Consider the following 18,844-nt stretch of genomic DNA (forward strand, 5'->3'; position numbering starts at 1 on the left):
TTGGGCGATAGGCGGAGGAGGGCGGAACACGCGTCCAATCAAAGCGCCAGAGAGGCCGCACGGTGGGCGGGTCGGGGAGCCTATTGGGCGAGATGCGGAGCGCGGCGACCAATGGGCGAAGCCAAAGGGGTTTGGCGCCTTCCTTTGAGCGGAGACCGAATCGCCGCCTCAGTTCGCCTTCGCCGCCTCCGCCGCTGCCGCCGGGATCCTGTCAGGGGGTTGAAAGCCCGGCCTTCCCGGCCATGTTCCTGACGGACTTTCGCAGAGATTTCTATGAGGTGGTCGTGAACCAGGTGAGCCCGGCTGTGTGTGTTAGCAGGTCCCGGCGAGAGCCCCGACGGAGAAGGCCTTACTCAGCCCCGAAGCCCGTTGGGTGGCCTCGGTCGATGTTGTTATTCTTGCAGTGGTACCTCGGGTTAAGAACCTTTTTTTAAAAAAAATTTTTTTAAATTAATTTTTCCATTTTAACAATCCAATCAAATCACATTAAATATTCCAAATAATACAAATACATATCATATACAGTGGTACCTCAGGTTACATACGCTTCAGGTTACCGACTCTGTTAACCCAGAAATAGTACTTCAGGTTAAGAGCTTTGCTTCAGGATGAGAACAGAAATTGTGCTCTGGCGGCGCAGAAGCAGCAGGAGGCCCCATTAGCTAAAGTGGTGCTTCAGGTTAAGAACAGTTTCAGGTTAAGTACGGACCTCCGAAACAAATTGAGTACTTAACCTGAGATACCACTGTATAAGACTATTCGGGGTTAAGAACGGACCTCCGGAATGAATTAAGTACTTAACCCAAGCTACTACTGTACTGCAGTGTGGAAAAGCAACATTTACCAAGCAATATAGCATGCTGGAGAGGCAGCTAGACTGAGTCCTTTCTCATATACTAGGATACTTTTTATACACCTTCAAGGGAAGTTTCTTTCAAGTTCTTTCTGTATCCAAAATTGTGATGAATGAAGTGGTTACAGATTGTTATTTCGTAGTGTGCTATTGTCATAGACACTAATTAAAATGTTCTCTCTCCTTTTCATTTTTGGTAGCGGGTGCTGCTACTTGTTGCTTCAGATGTAGATGCGTTATGTGCTTGTAAAATACTCCAAGTAAGTCTCCTTTTTATGTCCCGTTAATGTGCAAAAGTAAAAATGGGTGTAAACTGACCTGTGTGCAAAGATGAGGGAAGTCTAGTTTTCTAATATGGTATCCAGCTAAGCTCTACTGAGAGTAGACACAGTGAAATTAATGGGTCCAACTTTGTCGTTTCCATTTATTTCAATGAATCTACTCCATTGGATGTAACCCAGCATGAAAGTTTCTGTTGGTTGATGGAGAGATGGGAATTTGCAGCCTTTTTTTGTGCGCAATTAAAATTCTGTCACCTGATAAGCAAAACTATATCTAAATTAAGCAGTGTTTTATCTTTAAACTGCCTTGAGTTCCTGTCAAGGAAAAAGATGGAGTATATATAAGTAGATTTATTATTATTAAAAAATTTCTATACTGCCCTTCTTCTGAGCATCACAGGCTTCAAAGTATAAAAACACAAAAATACAGGCCATAGTAACAAACAAAAACAACCACACACACACCAGTTTAAAAGGCCATAGATTGTTTAATTAGCCAAAGGCTAATAAGCAATGAAATCCTTTTCACAATTATATTATTTGGGACACTTTACCATATTAAGAGTGCAAAACATGTACTAAGAAATAGATCATTAAACAATGTTTTATTTTACAGAACTCCTTGAATTTTTGATTGCTTGGATTCTTGTGCTTGTCTTCAACTAAATCTTATTAATTTTATATGACAGTGTGATAAATGTTTGGCCTTGCTCAAACTGCTGCTGAGCAAAAGCCATAAACTGCATTATTAAACGAATGGTGATGGCTTGCCTACCTCTTCCTCTAAAATGTCACTTTCATTTCTTTTGAGGCTTTATTCCAGTGTGATCATGTGCAGTATACTTTAGTCCCAGTATCTGGATGGCAAGAACTTGAAACTGCATTTCTTGAACATAAAGATCAGGTAAAAACATAATTAGGATAAAAAAAGTCCATTTCCTTTCTAGTATCTCGTGTTACAGCGCAATGTGTATTTGATAAGAAGAAATCCTATTAATTCTATTGGTGCTTCCTCCCAAATAATTCTACGTCTTATTACAGTAGTCCAGCCCACTCTCAAGAAGAGTTAGCATATGAAGCTAAGCCAGATAATGTAATATTCAGTGGCTCTCCAGAATTTCCTTTGCTTGCCCTACTTGGAGATGCTAAGGAATGAACCTGAGGGCTTTTGTATGCAACATAGATGCAGTATCACTCAGTTATATCCCTTCTCCACATGCGACTGATTCTGCACGGGAGTTAATTACTTTTTATTGCTGTGGGTGGCCTGAGTTCTCAGAATAAACAGTGTCATGTTTATTCATGTTTGTTGTGGACAACTTAGAGGAAGACTAATTACTTTCTGTAGTCCCAGGGAATTAGCTATATTTTCTCTCAGGAAACGTAAAGAGCTAATATTTCATAATAGCCCTGAGGATATGAGACTAAAGGAAGCATTAATCTTTTGAATATGGGCCAGCATTTCATAAACAACAACAGTCTTGCTTGCATATTAATATGACTTCCTTATTTGCAGTTCCAGTATTTTGTTCTCATAAATTGTGGTGCCAATGTCGATCTGCTTGATGTCCTTCAACCTGAAGAAGACTGTGTTTTCTTTGTCTGTGACACACACAGGCCTATCAATATAGTGAATGTTTACAACGAGTCACAGGTAAATTCTGCTTCTTGAGAAAATGGTTGACCGGAATCCATTCACATGGATCCTTTGCTTCTAGGACATACTCTGGCTCCTTAAACTGGCATGGGTGAAATTCCAATAGATTGTCTTGTTTTATAGATCATAAATTCCATATTGATTTGTTCACCATATAAGATGACTTTTGCTGTAGTTGTGATGCTTAGTTTAGTTAATTTTTTTATTGCTGTTTACCTAATAGTGTTTTATAGATTGTAATTGTTTAATTGACTTGTTAATGATTGTTAATTATCTTTCACTTGAATCGTTATTTCATTAAAATGTTTCATTTAATTAAGCATTTTCTTTTACTAGATCAAACTATTGGTAAAGCAAGACGATGACCTTGAAATTCCTGCCTATGATGATATCTTTAGGGACGATGAGGAGGAGGAAGATTCTGGTAATGAAAGTGATGGTTCAGAGCCTTCAGGAAAGCGGAGGCGATTTGAAGAGGTTAGTTCCTTAAATCATGGAAGCTTAAATAAAATATACCCATGTATTAAAGGGAAATAATTGTTTCTATCACAGGGCAAAGTTTATAAATAGGCATTCATAATTTACTAGCCGCTTTGCTATGAGGAAGTGAAGGAAGATGCACTAAGCAAGCAAATGGGTTATTGTTTTTTTCTGAGAACTTCATTCTATATAAACATAAAAACTACAAGTTCAGGGAGTTAGAATTCAGTAGGCAACTGTTCTTTCAGGCACTACTTGCGGGATTACTTTATAATCAGTTGTGACAAGGACAGAGAAGGGAAATGTAATTTGCTATTCTAATCTCTGCAGGAAATAGTGGAAAGAACAATGAAAAGACGACAAAGAAGAGAGTGGGAGGCACGCAGGTATGTCTCCAGATTATACACATTATACTTCTGTTTTTCTGTCTAATGGTAAAATGGAGATTGCAAGCTCTGAAATATTGACGTGGTTAGTGCATCATAGAAGGTGAATCTAGATTCTGTTTTTTAAAAAACTGCTTAGCTTATATATCTTGAAGACAAAGATCTGAGCTCAGCAGTTGTGTTTTAAAATATGTTATAGGTTCAAATATAGCTCTCAGGCAATCACATTGTAAGCAGAGGTTGGTCGGCCATCAGTCATGGGTGCTTTGGTGAGATTCCTGTATTGCAGGGGGTTGAACTAGATGACCCTTTGGGGTTCCTCCCAAGCCTATGATTCTATGATGTGGCATTAATTGGATGAAAGGATATTATCAAGGATAGAAATTGGTCACCTTTAGTAGGAAAGGCTTTGTTGATTACCTCTTGGACTGTGTTTCCTCCCCAAATCCAAATACAGTGGAACTTCGGTTTTCAAACATAATCTGTTCCAGAAGACCCTTCAACTTCCGAAATGTTTGAAAACTGAAAGTGGAAGCCTCAATACAATAGGGAAACTCAAAAGGGAAGCCACCGTGGCATGTTTGGCTTCTGAAAAACATTAAAAAACCAAAGCAGTTACTTCCGGGTTTTCGGCATTTCAAAGCCGAAACATTTGACTTCCAAGACCCTCGAAAACTGAGGTTCCACTGTATTTCTTGTGGGTACAGGATCTCTCCTGTGCACAATTTTTTTTGGCCTGTAAAGACTCCCCAGTTGCTTCAGTGGAGGCAGCAGTTATAATATATAGCTAGATCTAGTGTTTCCTTGCATGAAAATAAACAGGGCAACCTTTGCATGTAAGAGCTCTGCATACACAATGGGGTGCTTTTGATTGGGTTGGCTCTCTTTTTCCACATTACATAGTGGAAATATTTTTTTACAAGTTTAACCTTTTGTACATAACAATTGTTAGAGTACAGCATTCTTTGTCCACTAGTGGAAGAGCCCTTGTGCTAGTGGAGGGCAGCGTTTAAAAGCTGTGGAGCAAAAGAACCCAAAGCAACAATTACACTAGCAGAAGCTTGTTTTTCAACAGATGATTCTTGTTGTGCAGTTTTTTCTAGTCAAGCGCTGTATAAATTTTATGAAATAAATAAATCTTCAGTTATGTACTTGTGTTTTCCTTTGCACAATGACAGTCCTTCAGCACAACTCTATTGCTAGGTGCCTTTAACTTAGTGCTGCATTGAATAAACCCCATGACTTCTTTCTGTTCTTCAGGCAAGAAATTCTGTTTGACTATGAGCAGTATGAATATCACGGTACTTCAGTGAGTATCAAATATCAGTGTCAGTAGACCTTGAAGGAGAACCATTTTTTCAAGAGAAGATGTTATTACTTTGCAAAATTAATAGCAGTTAGTTCAGGATGCCTTACTTTGTGGAAAGGAAGCTCAGCTAGTAGCGCCATAGTATATTCTTTATAAATTAATTCTGTGTTTCTGGCTCTTTTGTCATGCCACATCTTTAGAAAGGCCCCTGACCCTCTTCTTGGGTAGACATTTTTGCAGTAGTTTTTAACCTTTGTATGAGAATGGGGAAACATTTGAACCATGCTGCTTTTCAGGGATAAATAAGTTTAGCAATTAGTGTTACTTATAGACAAACAATAAGAAAGTGATTTCTAATGGGAGTGCATCTTCACTTCAGGGAAATACTATACTGGGAACACACAGAGACACACACAGACACACACAGACACTCCTGAATGCCAAGATCTAATTTGGGGCAAGTACTATTTGGTGAGAGAACCCCAGCAGAGATTTAAAATCACAAAATATGCAGCAAAGTATAGCATGGAAATACAGGCTGCTAGACCTTTAAAACATGCCCTTGTGAAGTCCAAAACTTCCCTCTTCTCCCATTATATACATTATATACATTTGGGAGGTTAAAAATTGGTTTACTTACAAACCTTTCAAAGGACCGTTTACAGTACTTCAGAAAATTGCACAGGCGGTAAAACTTGGGTTAGTTACAAAGTGGTGAAAGTTCCTAAATATTGGTATAGGAACTCAAGATTGGCTTGTGAGTGGCACGCAGTCTGAGTTGCAGCAACCAGCTCAGACCTCCTCACATGTTGAGCTACATAGGTGGACTAGGGGTAAAGAGAAGCATGATTACCTAGTTCCTCCCAAGGTGAGAGGAAGCTAACACAGCAGGACAGCTTACTCTATGATATTAACCCCTTCATGTGTTAATTACACATAAGCATGTTGGTTGTCTTGTTATCCCCCAAACCTTGGTGATGATATGAGTTACATATTCAGCTGCCCCCGACAGACTTCTGAGTGGTGGTGCTGTATTCTGAATGTGCAGGTGTGGGGAGGGAGCAGAAAGCTCAGGTCACTCCTGTACATTTTGAGGCTGAGCTCTTGTCTGCTGCTGCTTTCTGAAAAGAGCAACAACAGTTAACAGATGCTGTAATTAGTTCAGTTTCTGAAGAGACTGTAACAATCCATGGCTGCACCTTACTTTTGTGAGAGTAGTAACGCTGGCCCTGCTAGATGCTGAAAACATTTGCTTGTGTGGAAAAATCTGTCCTTCCCCAATCACACTCAGGTATTAATTGTTGTTTTTCCCCTCTTGTAGTCTGCCATGATGATGTTTGACTTGGCATGGATAATGTCTAAAGACTTAAATGATATGTTGTGGTACGTAATTTAGTTTGTGATAGTAGTATTGCTGACTTGCTTCCAGATGTGTCCCAACCTGTATAGAAATGCCCCTGCCAGTTGCTCTACCAAAGAGGAAAATCCCTTGAAAGCATTTCTCATTATGCTCTTACGGATGTCATATAAACTACTATTTCAAGTTTTTTGGGGTGAGATCATAATCCCTGATGCTTTACTAAACATGTTTTTTAATGGTGGAATTCTACAAATGAGGCCCTCCATTTGATGAAGCGTTTGAAATTTGCCAGGCACATTTTGCACCTGACTATCGCGGGTGGCGCTGTGGGTTAAACCACAGAGCCTGGGGCTTGCCAATCAGAAGGTTGGCAGTTCGAATCCCTGCGACGGAGTGAGCTCCTGTTGCTTGGTCCCTGCTCCTGCCAACCTAGCAGTTCGAAAGCATGTCAAAGTGCAAGTAGATAAATAGGTACCACTCCGGCAGGAAGGTAAACGGAATTTCCGTGCGCTGCTCTGGTTCGCCAGAAGTGGCTTAGTCATGCTTGCTGCATAACCCGGAAGCTGTGCGCCAGCTCCCTTGGCCAATAAAGCGAGATGAGCACCGCAACCCCAGAATCATCCGCAACTGGACCTAATGGTCAGGGGTCCCTTTACCTTTATCGGCCACTTGCGACCAAGTGAAGATGCCCGGGCGCCAGGATGGCACCTGTCGTCTCCACCACCTGGAGGTGGGTGCCTGGGCTGTCCTTGCATCTCAACTGTTTTCACACACTAGCAACACATCCTGTAGAATTCTGTCTGTGATATTTTATCTGCACAATCAGAATGAATTTCAGGAATCAGAAAGTCATATTGGAAAATACAACTTTTGAGCTGTCTGGCCCCCAAATGGCAATTAGCCATTCTGTTTTGGTGACTGTAACCCTGGTTTAAGGAGCAATTTGGCGCCTAGCTTATATATCTGAGTTTCTAACACTGGTTGTATGCTTTTAATAAGGCAGATATAAAAGGAAATGTCCTTGAGGCACAGGCATTAAATGTCATTCACAGCTATACGTATTTTCATTCATTCTATTATTTATTTCCATTCAATAATTGCTTCCTTTAAAACAAGATGATTTAACAATAAAAAATTTCATACATCAAAACAATTTCAAATCCAGTAGAAATATATCCAGAATCATCCATGCTCAGTTCCTGATATTTGCAGTTAAAAGGAATCCAGGGAGCAGAATTGGAAAAGGTCTGGGAAGGCTTCTGCCAATTGAAATAGGCAGAACTGGGTAGTTATACCAGTAGTCTGAGTTGGTGTGAAGCAGCTTCAAATGTTCCATTGGGGAAATATTGTGGGGAAATATTTTATACTTGCTATTTAGGCATACCTGTGAGTACCTGAAAGCTTATCTGAAATATTTAAAGTGAAGTCCTAGACATGTCTACTCTGAAATATATATATATAATCTTTATTGTGATCCAAAGACCCATAGAACAATTTCAGAACAAAATACAGTTAAGTTCAATGGTACTTACTCCCAGGTAAGTATGTATAGCAGCTTTCTATCCTGCTCCCCTCCAGATGTTTTGAAATATAAATCCCATCTCTGATTATTGGCCATGTTTACTGGACTGATGGGAGTTGTACGATGGAGGTAGGCTAAGGTATAGAATAGCACCTTAAAGTCTTCAGGGAACCTTTTAAATATTTGTTCACTATTCAGTCTCAGCAGGGACAGACAGAGAATATCTACAAATTCTTGATTCAGTTGTTTTGATTTGCTTTTTAGGTGGGCTATTGTTGGACTAACAGACCAGTGGATTCAAGACAAAATCACTCAGTAAGTGAGCAGTAAATATTCTATTCAAATAGGTATTTTTAAATTGTTAGCTGCTTTGGGTGTCCTTGTGACTGGACAGAAAGAGGGAATTAAATAATTTTATAACAAATTGAATCCTTTAATGTATACAATTATGGTAGGACAGAAATTACTTTTTAAAGCGGCGTGCCCGTTTCATGTGTTAGGGGCGATCCCCAAATCTGCAAAGAACTGGGAAACTTGTTTTTTCTGAGAAGCACGGTATTTATAGCGTTTGCTAAGGCTGCATTGTATTTGAGAGACAATAGACTTCATTCCTTTATAATGTCAAAGGAATTTTACAGCATGCATTTTACTGGCAAGCTGTTTCTAATAAATTGACTTCTTTCCACATTGAATGTCCTGAAAGCAGAAATGGTGAAACTTTATCTCCTTTTCTATAGAACCCTGCACTCCACCAATCAGAGCTAGTTGCAAAACAGTGGGTGAGGGTGGCAGACATATACTTTCATACCGTTAAGGAGCAGGGCATCTACAAAGCACATGCTGAGCTCAGTAATTTGTGTTTAGTACCAGAACTAATCTTGCAGCCCTTCCTAAATTCCACTTCTGGCTTCTCCCATATTTTTCTTAATTTCACCAACCTAACATAGAAAACGCCTTCACTGTTGTCAAACATAAACCCTTGCAAATCTGCTCATCTAGAGATCTACTGGTAGATATCAGTATATATTTTTTTGCTCATCCTTTCTCCAAAAGAGATTTAATATTTAAAAGGCAGATAATAGAGCTGTCTGGAAAAAAGATTGAACTAACTATTTTGTATCTGTTTTCTTTGTAAAAAGAATGAAATACGTAACAGATATTGGGTCTCTACAGCGGCATGTATCTCGGCATAACCATCGCAACGGGGATGAAGAAAATTCTCTTTCTATTGACTGCATGAGAATAGCATTTGAATATGAGTATCCTTCTAAATTACTTTGCGGAAATATTTCTAAGACTTGGGTGAAGTGGTTTGTAGTACCAGTTGTTGAATTGCCTATGCCAGTGGTGGCGAACCCAGAATGGGCATGCGGAGCCCTCACTGCTGGCACGCGCGCCATCGGCCCATCTGTGCTTTTGTTTTGTTGTTTTTTACACTTGTGTTCCTGCTCCTCCCCACACTACTGCGTGCGCCCGCTGCTTAAACCCAGAACCTTTTCTTCCCCCCCCTTCCCCCCCCCTGGTAGCCGGCAATTGTGTTCAGCAATTGCTCTGTTTTTCAATTGGCTGTGGCAGTGGCTGTTTCTGATTGGGTGCAACAGCATTTGTTATTTGACCCTCCTTGTGATTTTTTCTGCGCTTTTTTTGGTGCTGCGTGGTAGTTCCCAGCTCCCCCCCTCCAACCCAGGCCTCACCCATTCCCTTCCGCCGCCGCCCCCCCCAAGCTCCAATCCTCCACAGGACCCTTGCCTCCCGCGGGCCCGACCTGGGCTAGGAGGGCACTTGTGCCCGCCGCCTCCCTGCATGCATGGCCCAACCCAGCCTCACCCCTTTGCCGCGGCGACGTTGCTGGAGGGAGGGAGGGAGATGGAGAAGACCATGCCGGGATCACAGGTGGGGAACAGGCAGGCAGCCACGGATGTTGGGCTGGCTGGCTGGGGTGGGGGGGCTCCCTCTCCTCCTGGCCGCCACTCACCCGGCCTAAGGGCTGCTCCGTCCTCCCCATCGCAGTAGCCCGAGAGTGAGCCAGCTAGCCAGATGGGGAGCGCGCCCTGGTGCGCAGGGTGGGAGGGGGGAAGAGGGAAGGAGATGGCAAGATCCGCAGGGATTTTTCTGTTGTGTCTCCCCCCAAAAAAGCTCAGCAACTTTGGGGTGTCCCCCCAAAAAAGCTCAGAAACTTTGGGCACTTTGTAATAAATAAGTGGCTTTTGGTTTGCAGTTTGGGCACTCAGCCTCTAAAAGGTTCGCCACCACTGGCCTATGCTATGTGAGTTCAGACATAATGGCACTATTTCAAAGCAACCCGTTTATTGGAGCACAAGCGAGCAATGAACTCAAGCGCTCTTGCCTTCCCTTTCCCCTCTGGAAGCTGGTCTCCGAAACCAAGAAAGTCCCTCAACAGTCAGACGCAGGAGAGGGAGGACTTGGGGTTGCCATTTGTTCATGCTCCAAGAAACTATAGTTTATTGAAGCAGCCCTGTCATATCTGAAGCAGGTCATTGTGATCCAGACAAGTCATTTTGAACTAGAAGATAGCAGGTTTTTTTTGATCCAACCTGCTGTAATTACTTTTCCTAATTCTTATCGATTGTCTTAGCTTGTGCCTTGCGCTCTATCAACATTGGTCTCTGTATGAAAGCCTCTGTAATACCTGCTACACTTCTGCCAGCTTCAAGCTTTGGTCTGTGCAAGGGCAGAAGAGACTTCAGGAATTCCTTGCTGATATGGGGTGAGTTAATAAGGAGATTTTAAATAAATAAAGAGTTTGTATATAATATATAGCAGCATCAATGTGTGTGGCTCTTTTACAAAGTTCAGGAGAATGGGTCCTTGTTCTGAATTGTTTACAATAAAAAGCACATCATAGGAGATACAACATAGAAAGGGGAGCAAAACGGAGAAAAGGATAATGGGGGGATTTGCATTTATTTCAGTTAACAGGCTTATTCACAGTAGGGCATGAGGACTAGGGCAGTGATGGGGGACCCCTATGCCCGACTGATTCCCTGCTCACAGCAGGGTTTGTAGGCATTCCCAATCTGCTGATTGGCAGTGTCTGCAAAGCCTTCTGCCTTTGCCCTTGCAGTTTGATTTCCAATCGTGCAGGGAATGAAATACTTCATCTGCTGTCATGGTGATGTTAGGTGATTGACAGGAGTGCCCTGCAGATCTTGGAGAGGTCAGGATCTGGAGCACTAGCTGGATCCAGTTCATTGGCCCTGGACTAGGGGGTTGAGACAAAGGATTTGCAGGAATGGTTTTGAAGGTGGATTTTGAAGGAAGCAAGAGGAGGCATTGCATGGATAATGTTGCATGCAGGCCTTTGCATAAGGGGCAAAAGGAGAATTGGGAGAGTCATTTGGATGGCTGAAGGTAGTGGAGCTCGAGTAAAGGTCATGAGCAAGGCTGCCAAGCCAGGCAAAGTTTGACGTGCTTTCCCCTAGACTATTGGGAATGTCTCCAGAAAGTTCCATGTTTAAACTCTAGCATCTCCAGGTACAACTGGTCTGAAATCCTGCCATTCAGTGTAGACAATTACTGAGCTATATGGCCTACTGAGCTATATGGAGTTTAAGGCAGTCTTCTATATTCAGTTAGAAAACAGCCATTAACTAACCATCCCTGGTGATCATCTAATGTTTATTGGATGGATTGATTTTTGAATTCTGAATTTATTGTTACTCACGTTTTATACTGTATTTTATGCTGTTTTTGTTGCATCAATTAAGTGTTTTAAATTTGTTGTTAGCAGCACTGAGCCCAGTTTTCTGAACCGGGAAGGGCGGGGTATAAATAAAAAAATATTATTTTATTATTATTATTAGTTTTTGAATAATGAACATGAAGAGATTGTGATTTGGCAGACTTGCTTCATCACTGAAAATGTGATCTCTTCCCCACCTCCACTCCTCTCCCTCAGCTTACCTTTGAAGCAAGTAAAACAGAAATTCCACTCAATGGACATTTCCTTGAAAGAGAATCTACAGGAGATGATTGAAGAATCTGCAAATAAGTTTGGGTAAAACACTTTTTTACGTATTTGGAAGTCTTAGTAAACCTTTTCATCTCTGTGTGATGGCCTAAAAGTGTATTGTAGCCTGTCTGGACTGAGCAGAAGCAGAAACCCACCCTTGCCCTTACATTTCTACTAAACTTTCAACCAACTATGAACAGTTCATCAATTTTTTTAAAAATAAACTAAAGCACTGCTAACAGGTCTGCCCTTTAACATCTCTCTGTTGGCTTAATTTGGTTTTGCAGAATGAAGAATTTAAGAGTACAAACCTTCAGCATCCAGTTTGGTTTTAAAAATAAGTTTTTAGCAAGTGATGTAGTGTATGCAGCTGCTTCTTTAATGGAGAACATGGAGAAGGACGAAAGTGGAACTGACAATTTCATCAAAGCTTTGGATAGTCTTTCCAGGTAACACACATAGTTTTTCAAGCTCATTCAAATTTGCTTTTTAATTTTTTTTTACCCACAACTGATTGGCAGTAAGGCATTCTAAACTGTTACATAAAAAATTCAAGGTCAATAAGAATGTACCAAGCAAGTGGTTACTGATAATAAATTAAGAAGTCTTCAGTACAGGTTTTTCTCTTCTCTGGTAAAGTAAGCTTCTTTCTGTTTTCCTTTTTTTTCAGGAGTAACCTGGACAAGTTGCATCAAGGGCTGGAACTAGCCAAAAAGCAACTTCGTGCAATTCAGCAGACCATAGCCAGCTGTATCTGCACCAATCTTGTAATCAATCAGGGACCGTTCCTTTACTGTTATCTCATGGAGGTAAAATTTGCCTGAACTTGTTTCTCAGTTCTGTGCTGTACTTTTAAAACACTTCATTTACGTTAACAAGCTTGAAGTTCTAAACTGAATGGTTTTAGCTTCACACACTTGACACATGCTGTATCTACAGCTTTTCAGAGCCAAATTTAGATTAGATGGTGGAAGTGCTTTTAAAAGAAATGTAAAGAGATCTGATTGCAAATCTGCAATGTTTGGCCCTGCATTATGGAGCCCAGGAGAGTGCAGTGTTTTTTCCTTTAACATCTTAAGATTTCACTCTGCATGAAAACAGGGCTTTGAGTGAAACTTGCAAGGATACCAGTCACTGTACACTTTATATTACCTGCCCCAGGGCGTTTGTGGTGAAGGGCAGGTAAGAAATACTATACGTTGATGGTGGTAGATTTGTGATCCAGGAGTTTCAGTAATCACCTTCAGGAAAGCAGCTGCACAACTGAACTTTTATTTCTCTTAATAATAGCCCTGCATACTGCTTGACAAGAACCTTTCGAATCTCAGGGAGAGAATCTGTTGGGGAGAAAAAAGACCCAGTGGCCTGGTATACATGTAGAAGCTCTGGCACACATCTAAAAGGACCACCTGCCCTATAGCCTGCCTATGGAAATTACTGCCTTTTGGGAGCAGGTTTAGTAATTATATCTCTTTTTTCCTTCCCAGGGCACACCAGATGTGAAACTGTTCTCCAGACCAGTATCGTTATGCCTGCTTAGTAAATACTTACTCAAGTCATTTGTTTGTTCTGTAAGTCATTTTCTGTTTCCCTTTCTGGGTTTGCTTAAGTTACGCTGATGTTCTGCGTCTAGCAGTGTTGCTCAGACAAGACCTTTTCCCACAGCAGAATGGGGCGGGGGAGCAATTTTCATAGATGTCCTGCTGTCCCCACACCCACATAATCTGCTCCAGGAGCTCCCTTACACCTCTTGAACACATTTAAAGGAGGGGGGTGTTGAGTGGCCCTGCTGGATACAACTCATCATCGCCATGATGTCGAACAGCACAATTTTCTTTTAAAATGCACTCCTAGAGAGAGGTGTGCCGAAGTGATACATAATTGTACTCATAAGGACCAAATTACAAAGGACATGGCTTGCAATGCATACAGTAAGCCTGCAACTTCAGGGATCACACCTAAAGCCAAAACCATGTACAGTGGTACCTCGGGTTACATACGCTTCAGGTTACATATGCTTCAGGTTACAGACTCCGCTAACCCAGAAATAGTACTTCGGGTTAAGAGCTTTGCTTCAGGATAAGAACAGAAATTGTGCAGTGGTGGCGCAGCAGCAGCGGGAGGCCCCATTAGCTAAAGTGGTGCTTCAGGTTAATAACAGTTTCAGGTTAAGAACGGACCTCCGGAACGAATTAAGTACATAACCAGAGGTACCACTGTATAGTCAAAAAACATTAGTTGCAATTTTGGGTGGGATTTTTCCTGGGGATCTGCCCCCTTTTTCTTTCCTTTTTAATTTTTGTTTTTCCAAGAGCATAAAGCTGAATTTAATGTGCAGATTTTTTAAAAAGCAAATAGTGCCAGTGATTCTACTGGGAAATTTACTCACAGTAAAAATGGCACTTTCAGGCGAGCGATTTTTCTTAGGTTAGGGGCAAGGGATGAAAGGGTTAAATTCTTCCCTCCCCATTTGCTGCAATTTAATATAACTCCTTACTTTGGCTCTAGAGTTTGATGTGAGGGCCTGGGCGGGGGGAAAGGAGCAATGCAGGGAGCCCACATTCCCCCCCTCCCCATTTTTCTGTTTTTCCCCAGGCTTTCTCATGTGTATTCTAAATGAACTCAAGAACTGACTTAAACAAGGCATTGTATTGGAAGAGTAATACTACAGGGCAGTTTTATTTCTGAGCATCATGTGATGATTTTTTTAAATCATTTGGTAAGGCAGAACATTGTAAATCTACAAAAAGACCAGGTTTTCCAAGGAAAAGCACATTCAAAAAAGAATTATGCATTTCATCCACCATAGTACTGTAACAATTTCTGTTTTTAAATTTTATTAAATTGCACTTTAAGCAACTTACCATAGCATTTAAACTATTTTTATTGTAAGGCACACGTGAGTTCCTTTTAAATATGGGTAAGATAAAATCTGATAAACCTAGCAGAGCAGTAAGTATAAATAAATATCTGTGCATGTGATTACTGGAAACAACGTCTGTCTGCTTACTGCTGCCTAAGGAACCTCAAAACGTCTAGCGAATGTTTGATCTATAATCCTTTTTAGATAACTTTAACCCTCAAATTAACTCCTCATCAGTACTTTAAAAAGCAGAGCTGAAGTTTTCTGATTCTGTCTTTGATGTTTATGTAATCAATGTGCTTTCTGGTTTCCAGACAAAAAACAAGCGCTGTAAGCTGCTGCCGATGGTTATGGCCGCGCCAATGGACACTGAGCAAGGCACAGTGATCATGGTGGGGATTCCACCTCATCTGGAAAGCTCAGACAAAAAGAAGTAAGAGTTTTATTTGCTGGCCCCTTTAGATAAGATGCTCCATAAACTGAACTGGCTGTTCCAAGTCTGATCATTGTTCTGGAGTAGGGGAGTGGGGAGAAACCGCAGATATGCATTTGCAGTGAAATAGGCCAACTCTGTATGGTTGTTTGGGTGCATGCTGAGAACTAGCCTGGTGTAAAGGTAAAGGGACCCCTGACTGTTAAGTCTAGTCGCGGACGACTCTGGGGTTGTGGCACTCATCTCGCTTTACTGGTCGAGGGAGCCAGCGTTTGTCCGCAGACAGCTTTCCGGGTCATGTGGCCAGCATGACTAAGCCGCTTCTGGCAAACCAGAGCAGCGCACAGAAACGGTGTTTACCTTCCCGCTGGAGCGGTACCTATTTATCTACTTGCATTTTGATGTGCTTTCGAACTGCTAGGTTGGCAGGAGCTGGGACTGAGCAACGGAGCTCATCCCGTCGCAGGGATTCAAACCGGCGACCTTCTGATCGGCAAGCCCTAGGCTTTGTGGTTTAGACCACAGCACCACCCGCATGGCTTGCATTTTGCACTTGAACCAAGGAGACTCAAGTTCAAAACCTTGCTTAGCCATGAAATCCGCTGGGTGATCTTTCAGTCTAAGTTACCTTGTATTGTTGTTGCAAAGATGAAATGAGGTGTTGGCGGGGTCCTAAACTCTTTGGAGGAAAGGGAGCATGGCAATGCTTTGCTGAGTTTGCACAGTTGCCATTTTTGCAGCTTGTTAAATTTAAGCTGTTGTATCAAACGATTTTGCACTTGTGCAACGTGGGGCACCTGGATTTTGCCAATCCCCTACAGCCTTCGACATTCCCTGAAAAACTGCTCCTGGGGGTTGGTGGACTTTCTGGAGCTGTATGGGGGGCTGTAACTGGGGGGGGGGAGAGATCAGTGCTTCACTCTAGGACCAAATACAACCATCTAAGGGCTATAGCCCTTAGACCAGGCGTAGGCAAACTCCGGCCCTCCAGATGTTTGGAACTACAATTCCCATCATCCCTAGCTAACAGGACCAGTGGTCAGGGATGATGGAAATTGTAGTCCCAAATATCTGGAGGGCCAGAGTTTGCCTATGCCTACCTTAGATGGTTGCATTTTTGGTGCGTGTGCTTATTTAATGGATGCTTGGGGTACTTTTTAGAGAAAGGCTAAATGCTTGTTGACTTTTCCTTTCTGGGGAAATGCAAAATGCTTGTTTTTCTCTCCCTCTCTAGCTTTTTCGGAAGAGCATTTGAAAAAGCTGCAGAAAACACCAGTTCTCGGACTTTACACAACCATTTTGACATGTCTAGTAAGTAAATGCTGCATATCTTATATAAACTAGTGCATCAGCAACTTTTAGGCTTTTCCATGCATGCCTTTGTTCACTTGTTTTTTAATGAGGCACATTTCAGAGAAAATCGTGCAAGTCTGAGTAGTTTACTGAGTATTTGTAAGCTTGTAAAAGAGCTGTGGCAGTCAAACATCACTGAGACTTGGAATGTGCACCAGGAGCCAACAATGTGCTTCACCTACTGATGTGCCCTAAAACCAAGTAGCTGTTGTTGCTTTGCATGGATGATGGATCAAAGAGGTAAAAGGCTTATCGGCTCCAAGTATTTACTTCTTGGCAGTCAAGTAGTGCAGCTTCTAGTTTTAAAGTTTCAAGCGTGCACACTCATCACTTGATGAGCACAAGACCAACTGATGACTGGCATGTATGAAAAAAAAATAACCCCACATCACAGACTAATGACCTGATATTCTTTCAACTAAAGTGCTTTTTGGTGGGAACACTTGATACATTTATCTTTGAGTGTGAGTCCTTGTGGGATTTGATTGATGATCATGTATGTATGCATGAATGAATGAACTATGAGGAAATATTACAATGTTGGGAGCTTTTTGCTCTAGGGAAAATAGTAAGAGTAGGGAGATAATAGAGGCACATAAAATTATGTATGGTGTAGATAAAGTGGATAGAAAGAAGCCTTTTCTCTCTCTCATAGTCATCCAACTAAGTGGAAGAGTGAGACATTGAGAAAGAGGAAGAATGTTACACAGGGCATAGTTAAACGTGAAATTCTCTACCACAAGAAGTGGTGATGGCTGCCAACATGGACATATTTAAAATGGGATCAGACAAATTAATGGAGGATAATGCTCTCAGTAGCTACTAATCATGATGGCTGTGAAATAGCATCAGGGTGCCTCTGAGGAGCAGTTGCTGGAGAACAACCATTAAGAGAGAATTGCTGTCCTCATGTCCAACTTGCGGCCTTCCCGCAGACATGGCTGACCACTGTGGGAAAAGTGGCTTTTCTTAGGTTAGGTAAAGGTAAAGGGACCCCTGACCATTAGGTCCATTCGTGGCTGGCTCTGGGGTTGTGGTGCTCATCTCGCTTCATTGGCCGAGGGAGCTGGCGTCATGTGGCCAGCATGACTAAGCCGCTTCTGGCGAACCAGAGCAGCACATGGAAGCACCGTTTACCTTCCCGCCAGAGTGGTACCTATTTATCTACTTGCACTTGGACGTGCTTTCGAACTGCTAGGTTGGCAGGAGCAGGGACTGAGCAACGGGAGCTCACCCCGTCGCGGGGATTCGAACCGCCGACCTTCCGATCGGCAAGTCCTAGGCTCTGTGGTTTAACCCACAGCACCACCCTTAGGTTAACTAGTCCTAAAATGAATTCTGAGTGTGCAACGGTTACCAGTTAATACTGGTAGCGGTGGCTTCTAAATTGACTCTTAGCAATGTAGAGTGACTGGGGAAACCCAGCCAGATGGGCGGAGTATACGTAATAAATTATTATTATTATTATTACCGCCAGAAAATGTTTAAATCAAGTTGTCACTGTAATATAGAACAGGTCCATCATGCTGTGATATGCTGTCTCTCCAGTATTTGTGCCGTTACAGACATTTCTTTTATTGTTTTAGTTATTGAATTGAAAATGGAAGACCGGAGCAAATTTCTGGATGCACTTATTTCTCTTTTGTCCTAGTGGTAAGATGGCGCTGAAGGATAATTTTTTTAAACCATTGAATCTTGGAACAATTTTAGAACTCATTAAAATGCATCTGATTGTGTTCCATTTTTAAAGTTTTGTCTTTCTCCTTTTGTAAGGTCTTGATACCGTTTTATCTGTGAGTTTTACCTTATGTATATGAATTTGTAAATAGCAATTATCTTGTATCTACCATGTTTGGTTTGTATAGCTTTGATGTAAACCTATTTTAAAGTATTGGTGTTTAGATGTAGCCAATGCAGGTTTGTTCTTGAAAAATTTAATCAAATAAATTTTTCATTTTATGTCTTTGTTGATGTAAAATCCCTGTGCTATCTAATGATGCCGTGAACACCAATATTTTGCTAATCTGCATACTACAAAAACTGGGAATGCAGACCATCTCATTTTATACTTAGGGTGTGCCATGGGTTTCACTTAGCATGAACTGGTCCACCAGTATTCAGAATTTGCAATGTGCTTTTTAATGCTTCAGTGTGTTTTGCTTCTGTTTATTTTTATTTTGCAATGTTTATATGCCGCTTAATCAACAAAATATCTCTACTCAATCCAAGTTGTGGATATTGGCTATGTCTATGACAGTAACATTGTGTACTTTGGTTTGTTTGTTTTTTTCCATCCAATCTTCAGTTTCTTTCCCTATCTCCATCCCCCTCTATGATGAAGCCCATGGGTGTGTCTGGAGCAGGGGTCAGCAAA

General features: G+C 41.6%; 1 protein-coding gene across 1 annotated transcript; it reads left to right on the plus strand.

Annotated features, from left to right (window-relative positions):
* Positions 1–77: 77 nt before the first annotated feature.
* Positions 78–18,429, plus strand: CDC45 (cell division cycle 45). Its single transcript, XM_082203219.1, has 18 exons — positions 78–293; positions 1,054–1,113; positions 1,946–2,038; positions 2,651–2,788; positions 3,128–3,268; positions 3,602–3,657; positions 4,918–4,966; positions 6,288–6,349; positions 8,113–8,163; positions 8,988–9,107; positions 10,445–10,576; positions 11,768–11,866; positions 12,109–12,270; positions 12,492–12,630; positions 13,309–13,392; positions 14,999–15,117; positions 16,352–16,428; positions 18,057–18,429. Exons 1-18 carry the CDS (start codon positions 93–95, stop codon positions 18,119–18,121), a joined length of 1,848 nt encoding a protein of 615 aa, XP_082059345.1. The 5' UTR covers positions 78–92; the 3' UTR covers positions 18,122–18,429.
* Positions 18,430–18,844: the final 415 nt, after the last annotated feature.

Source organism: Podarcis vaucheri, assembly GCF_965113315.1.
Source record: "Podarcis vaucheri genome assembly, chromosome: 16".
Taxonomy (NCBI): domain Eukaryota; kingdom Metazoa; phylum Chordata; class Lepidosauria; order Squamata; family Lacertidae; genus Podarcis; species Podarcis vaucheri.

Excerpts from the sequence above, each read along its gene's own strand:
- CDC45 (XM_082203219.1), top strand. The coding sequence starts at position 93 with ATGCGGAGCGCGGCGACCAATGGGCGAAGCCAAAGGGGTTTGGCGCCT. Across the intron at positions 3,269-3,601 it reads AGCGGAGGCGATTTGAAGAG|GAAATAGTGGAAAGAACAAT; the intron begins GTTAGTTCCTTA and ends TAATCTCTGCAG. Across the intron at positions 3,658-4,917 it reads AGAGAGTGGGAGGCACGCAG|GCAAGAAATTCTGTTTGACT; the intron begins GTATGTCTCCAG and ends TCTGTTCTTCAG.